At 36.3% G+C, this 7618-nt stretch overlaps 1 protein-coding gene across 1 annotated transcript in view; it reads left to right on the plus strand.

Moving 5' to 3' along the window:
- Window positions 1-5157: 5157 nt before the first annotated feature.
- LOC112061931 (histone-lysine N-methyltransferase SETD2-like) overlaps window positions 5158-7618 on the plus strand; it is a 6152-nt gene continuing 3691 nt past the window's right edge. Inside the window, 2 exon segments of the mRNA XM_055088486.1 lie at window positions 5158-6904; window positions 6907-7613. Coding sequence (XP_054944461.1) covers window positions 5173-6904; window positions 6907-7613 — 2439 coding nt within the window. The 5' untranslated portion in view covers window positions 5158-5172.

Consider the following 7618-nt stretch of genomic DNA (forward strand, 5'->3'; position numbering starts at 1 on the left):
TAGGGCTTCCCTGGTGGCGCAGTGGTTGCGCGTCCGCCTGCCGATGCAGGGGAACCGGGTTCGCGCCCCGGTCCGGGAGGATCCCACGTGCCGCGGAGCGGCTGGGCCCGTGAGCCATGGCTGCTGGGCCTGCGCGTCCGGAGCCTGTGCCCCGCAACGGGAGAGGCCGCAGAGGATGGAGGCCCGCATACCACAAAAAAAAAAAAAAAAAAAAAGATTATAAATAAAAGCAAGAATAATTTTGGAATTTTTTTTTTTTTTCCTGTGGTATGCGGGCCTCCATCCTCTGCGGCCTCTCCCGTTGCGGGGCACAGGCTCCGGACGCGCAGGCCCAGCGGCCATGGCTCACGGGCCCAGCCGCTCCGCGGCACGTGGGATCCTCCCGGACCGGGGCGCGAACCCGGTTCCCCTGCATCGGCAGGCGGACGCGCAACCACTGCGCCACCAGGGAAGCCCTATTTATAATCTTAATAACACATTGTTGAGAACAACCGTTCTGCTTGTCCAAGAGAGTGAAAAAGTGTAATTTGGTTCTGTTTACCTCAAAAGGAAAAAACAGATTTTAAACAGAGAGATAATAAATGAACATAGATTGTTAAATTATTTCCTCTCTAAATTCAAGAACTGGATTTAGGAACTATAATCCAAGAACCTAGCTTAGATACGTGTCATCATGTTGTAAAAGAAAAAATATACATCTCCTGGAATTGAGATGAGTCATTTCTCCTAAAGGAAGGGTTTTTATTCTTCTTGTTCACTACTTCAGGATTCAACATTTAGTCTTTTAAGAAAATTCCCAGAGGATTTTATCTCTAGATTTGATCTCAGAAAGTGATGGTAATGGAGAGTTTCTGAATAAAGACATAAGCATTTTTGTCTACCTTGTTTTGATTAAGTCACGAGTAAAAAGGTAAATGACTTATCAAGATTCATTAATTTTTGTGCCATTTTTACCAATATAATATATAAGCCACCAAATTGCAGTGTGGCCATTTTTATTTAAATCTATACTTATAATAAGGATATATTCTGGTCACAAAATTTTTAATGTGTCACACATCAACAGGAAGTCATTGATGTGCCATGAGGGCAACACTACAAAGATTTTCAATCTGCACGCATGGCACTTAACATGTGCAGGGAACAAATCTCAAGGCAAGAATGTTGTATTAATGCATATTTCTAAAAGAACAGCTTGTGTAGAGCCTTAAAATGCAGCTCAGAGTCAAAGGAATAAGATTAAACTGAGCCTCAGTGGGATTGCTAGCTTCTGTTGATTACCAGCTGTTATGGGACCAAACTTCAGGATTGTATACTGCTTCCTGTCTTTAAAAAGATTCACTAGTTTGAGAAAAAACATATGTTTTTGTTTTGTTTTATTTTTATTTTGGTACAAAAAGCTTACTCTAACTGGATTCTCCATTCACTACTCTAGTCCTCAGGGAAATAAAATTTTGAAGTAGAATAAAAGGATTCTGTTATGACCACTTCAGTGAACCCTTACCTCAGGCAGCTTGTTTGGGTGATCGATGGGCTATCCTCCCTTAAATTCAACTCAGACCTGCATATTATCTTAAATTCCTTATAATCTTAGGAGTCTACAACCATGCACTAGGAAAATCAAAGATGAAGTGTGTCCTCCAAATAATTTGTTTGCTTCCAAGCTAGAACATCAACATATTTAAGAACCAACTATTAAGCATATAATATTTTAACATGGTTAGTGTAGAATGTGAATAAATGATGAACACAACTGTTGCATTCTAGTTTATGGAGGAGTACACTGGGATTTCTTGATGATTCTAATAGCTCAATCCTTATTAGCAACACAAATGAGTACTCATCAACATGTAAAACAAAATGCCATCTATGGTTATGCACTGTATATTGCTGAATATAAAAGGGCTTATCAATGTTATCTTTTGTTTTTGTTTTTTTTATCAATGATATCTTAAAAGGTATCATTCAAAGTAAAATCTCCTACCTCATGTGATAATCTTGCCTCAGAGAAATTTTTTAAATGCCTAGTTATAATCTACTTTCTGTATCTACTTATTAGTGTAGTAGAAACAACACCATTGCCTCTTTTATAGGATGCATTTAAATTAACTTTACAATTCTGAGACTTTAGTATTACAACAGAATGCTTGATATCAGATGGAAAGAACTAATATCATGATATTTGATGGGGGAATCAATGATGACATTAGCCCCACAGCATGTCTGAAGCTACCTCCTTCCCCTCCACTTTTCTTTGTCAATATGCCAGTTGTCTTTTACTTGGTTAACATGGATGTTCTGTTAAGATGCTCTCTTACAGCTACCAAATGACCATCTTTCACAGTCAGTAAATTCTCCTCAGCTTGTCTTATTACACACAGAGAATGGAGCTCAAGTTTGTAGCCTTTCAGATCAATATTTTTGTTTTATATTTGCTATGTTATTCACACATTTCTATAAAAGCTCCTGCAAAAGTACCTGGGATTCCAGGTACCAGCTTTACCAAGGAAGCGTGATAGATTTTGTTAATGTTGTGTGTCTCTTCTTTTAGTCCATAAAGGAAAACACAGTAAAACTGGAGGAAGCTACAAGTGGTAATAAGATTATATTGCAAAATTATGTATTATTTTTATATTTATATAAAATACATAATACTTTTATAGAGTATGTGATTTATAAATTACGTATGTATTATTTCCATTGGAAACATTAAATAGGTGTAAAAATTCTCATCTTTGTTTATTAAAAAATCCTAATGTGTAAAAGCAGATTTTCATTGGTATTCATATTTCTGAAAACTGAAGTAAGAAAATACATCAATAATGCTCCAGCAGACTCTGTCCTTCATTCATTAGCTTTAAGAAAAATTCTTTTACTAACAAAGATATGTTGCAAATGAAAAAGCTAGAGACGATATCTTGATCCTTGATCTTACAACTGTTACTGATAGGCTAGAATATAACTCAGATAATAAGTTTACAGCTATTATAAAATTCAGTAAACTATGCAACTAAAATAAACCAACTCTATGAATTTAGGCTACGTAAGGGACAGAGGAAAAGGTTTACATCCTTGAAAATTAATGAAAAGCTTAAAAAATTAATTATATGTCCTAATTCTGAATTTTATTGCTATAATTTGAATGGAACATACATGAACACTAATTAATGTTATATTTATAAGACAATTAGAGTTTTTAACTGAATATACTGCAGTCATCTTTATACATTAATCTCGAAGAAGTTTTGATTTTTCCCTTTGTAAAACCACCACGTACGAATTCCACATCTCACGCTCTTATAGACCACTGTAATCAAACTGTAACCAGTTCTATAATCAACGTTTTGTGAATAAATCACATCTACCAAACCAGGATGATAAATTTTATATATATAAATAAATATATATAAAGAGAATAAATATTTACATATATATAAATAAGTATATATACAAAGAGAATAAATTATTCTTTCCACCACTATAGGCAGCTTAAATTCTAGGGCCCCATAAAGAATTTTGTTTAGACCTTATTTTAATGGATTAGCTCTCAACTTTCCCTTGCTGCATGCTCTAAACACCCCATTTATGTTAATTATTAACCATTTTTTAAAATGCCTTAGAATGAGTCTCTAGGCCATGTTCAAAAGGATACATAAATAAAATTTATTTTCCTAGGTTAAATGGTGCTAATTAAGAAAATTCCTCTTTAAAAATATTTTGTTTAAACCTAACTGTTCCCTGAATTCAAATCCATGTATTTTACTAAATTTCTCTTCCAATAAGCCCAGTTGAGCACAGTTAGAAAATCAGCTTAAAAGATATTTATATATACATATATATAACTTTAATAATTCCTATATAGTTAAACACATGCAATCAGCTGATTTCTATAGAGTGATAAATCAACAATCCTAGTAATAGAAATCAAGTCAGATAGCACCTTTGCATATAATTTTGTCACAGATATTGACTTTTGAAATTGAATTTCCAAGTTGGATATAATTACCAGCATTATATATAATAATACCAGGAATATTTAATAATTTCTTATTCATGCTTAATAGTATACTAAGCACCAACAATAAGGCCCAAAATAATTTCAAGCCCATACAGTTTAGCTTTAATAAAGGAAAAATAATGAAATGAGATTCCAGAATTCAGGTTGTGTTTTAACTTTGTCACTAAGTAGCCTTGTGCTGTATAACTTAACTCTGATTCCATATTAGTTAAGTGCATTATAATACGTGCCTTGGGAATTTTAAAGGGTATCTTAGAATTTCCAAAAAGATGAACTCTGAAATAGGCTTTTTGTACCCAACTCTCATTAATATAAAGACCATTTACCTTCTTTAACTTTCTTAAAAGGAAAGGATTGCCCCTACTGAACTTCTGCAGAATCTACTGAGCATGATACTAAGCTTGTACTTATATGGAGGCTTGTATTGCTTTTTAACCTTCTTATGTTTATTTCTCATTTCACCAATTAAATTTCAATAATGGGAGGGTCAATGTTTATGAAATCTGTTACTATGCCAATCATCCGTTGCTCTTCTTTGCTGAACAGCTCTCATAGTATTTCCAATAAGGGTTATTTCTGCATGGGCCTGCTTTCTATAGACTGAAGGCAACTTTCTTGGTTCAGAATCTGATGAAGATTCTGTACGGACTTCCTCAAGTCAAAGATCACATGATTTAAAATTTCCAGCCAACATTGAGAAAGAAAGAGATTCAAAAAAGAGCTTAGCAACTTTAAAAAGTGAGGATTTAGGGAAATCTTCACGATCTAAAACAGAGAGAGATGATAAATATTTTAGCTACTCAAAACTTGAAAGAGATGCTCGTTATATATCTTCTCGCTGTAGATCAGAGAGAGAGCGAAGGCGGAGCAGGTCTCGTTCTAGATATGACAGAGGTTCTAGAACTAGTTCATCCTATTCTCGATCAGAACGATCCCATTATTATGACTCTGATCGTCGCTACCATAGGAGTTCCCCTTATCGAGAGAGGGCACGCTATTCTCAGCCATATACAGATAACAGGGCAAGAGAAGATGAGTATAAGAAGACATACTCAAGGCTCACCTCATCTCATTCCTCTTCTTACAGAGACCTAAGGACATCATCCTATTCTAAATCTGATCGAGACGGTAAAACTGAGTCCTCTTACTTAGAGATGGAGAAAAGAGGAAAGTATTCTTCAAAATTAGAAAGAGAATCCAAAAGGACTTCAGAAAATGAAGCAATGAAAAGATGTTGTTCTCCCACTAATGAACTGGGATTCCGACGGGGGTCATCATATTCCAAGCACGGTAACAGTGGTTCCCGTTATAAATCTGCCCCTTCAAAACCTGTATCCAAGTCTGATAAATTTAAAAATTCTTTCTGTTGTACAGAATTGAATGAGGAAATCAAACAGTCTCATTCTTTTAGTTTACAGGCTCCTTGTTCAAAAGGTAGTGAATTAAGAATGATTAGTAAAGTTCCTGAAAGAGAGAAGATTGGGTCTCCATCTCCATCAAATCGATTAAATGATTCACCTACTTTTAAAAAGCTAGATGAATCACCTGTTTTTAAATCTGAATTTATAGGACATGATAGCCATGATAGTATTAAGGAATTAGACTCTTTATGTAAAGTGAAGAATGATCAATTAAGAAGTTATTGTCCCACAGAATTTAATGTAAACGGATCTCCTGGGGCAGAATCTGATTTGGCAACATTTTGCACTTCTAAACGTGACACTGTTTTGATGTCTTCTGATGATGGTATGACTGGATCAGAGGTATCCCCTTTGGTCAAAACGTGCATGCTTTCATCAAATGGATTTCAAAATATTAATAGATGTAAAGGAAAAGACTTGGATGATACTCGCATGCAGCATAGTAAGTCAGAAAGCCCATTTAGAGAAACAGAACCTCCAGTGTCGCCACACCAGGATCAACTCATATCTTTGCCAGTTATGACTATAGATTATTCCAAAACAATAGTTAAAGAACCAGTTGATGTGAGAGTTTCTTGCTGTAAAACCAAAGATTCAGATATATACTGTACTTCAAACGACAACCGCCCTTTGTGTCATTCCGGAGCTGAAAATACTGAGCCTTTAGTAACGAAGATTTCTTCAAATAGCTTTATGAATGTGCATTTGAAATCAAAAGCAGTTATATGTGATAATGGAAGTCTGACAGATCAGCACTCAAAATTTGCATGTGGAGAATATAAGCGGAGTGTTGGTAGTACTAGTTCAGCTTCTGTTAATCATTTTGATGATTTATATCAACCTACAGGGAGCTCATGTATTGCTTCATCTCTTCAGAGTCTTCCACCAGGAATAAAAGTAGACAGTTTAACTGTCTTGCAGTGTGGAGAGAATACATCTCCAGTTTTGGATGCTGTGCTGAAGAGTAAAAGCTCAGAGTTTTTAAAGCATTCAGAGAAAGAAATAATAGAAGTAGGTAGTGGCCTTCCTGATTCAGGAAGAGGATTTGCTTCCTGGGAAAACAGGCATAATAATGGACTATCTGGGAAATGTGTGCAAGAGGCTCAAGAAGAAGGGAATTCCATACTGCCTGATAGAAGAGGAAGACCAGAAATCTCTTTAGATGAAGAAGGTGGAAGAGGACATGCACATACTTCTGATGATTCAGAAGTTGTATTTTCTTCCTGTGATTTGAATTTCATCATGGAGGACAGTGATGGTGTAACATATACCTTAAAATGTGACAGTAGTGGTCATGCCTCAGAGATTGTATCTACTGTCCATGAAGATTATTCTGGTTCTTCCGAAAGTTCAAGTGATGAAAGTGATTCAGAAGATACAGATTCTCATGATAGCAGTATTCCAAGAAACCGTCTTCAGTCTGTTGTGGTTGTGCCAAAGAATTCTACTTTGCCCATGGAAGAAACAGTCCTTGTTCTTCTCGGAGCAGTCAAAGTTACAGACACTATTCTGACCACTGGGAAGATGAGCGATTGGAGCCAAGGAGGCATCCATCTGAGGAAAATTTTGAGAGTATAGCAAGTTAAGCCTGTCCTCAAACTTAGAAGTTTTTCTTTCATAAAGCAACAAAGAAGAATTCAGAAATTTCTTCTATACAGCCCAGCCGAAAACAGATAGATAATCACCTGTCTGAAATTGCTCATCCTCAGAGTGATGGGGTTGATAGTACAAGTCATACAGACATAAAATCTGACCCTCTAGGTCATCCAAATTCTGAAGAAACAGTGAAAGCCAAAATAACTTCTAGGCAGCAAGAAGAGCTGCCAGTTTATTCTTCTGATGATTTTGAAGATGTCTCAAGTAAGTCTAGGCAACAGACCACTTTCCCTAACAGGCCAGATAGTAGACTGGGAAAAACAGAGTCAAATTTTTCTTCTTGTGACATCTCCCAAGTGGATGGTTTCCATTCATCCGAAGAGCTCAGAAATCTAGGGTGGGACTTCTCTCAACAAGAAAAGCCTACTACCACGTATCAGCAACCTGACAGCAGCTATGGAGCCTATGGTGGACACAAGTATCAGCAAAGTGCAGAACAGTATAGTGGGACACGTAATTACTGGCAAGGCAATGGCTACTGGGATCCAAGATCAGCAGGTAGACCGCCTGGAACTGGGGTTGT

The sequence above is a fragment of the Physeter macrocephalus genome, chromosome 11, assembly GCF_002837175.3.
Source record: "Physeter macrocephalus isolate SW-GA chromosome 11, ASM283717v5, whole genome shotgun sequence".
Taxonomy (NCBI): domain Eukaryota; kingdom Metazoa; phylum Chordata; class Mammalia; order Artiodactyla; family Physeteridae; genus Physeter; species Physeter macrocephalus.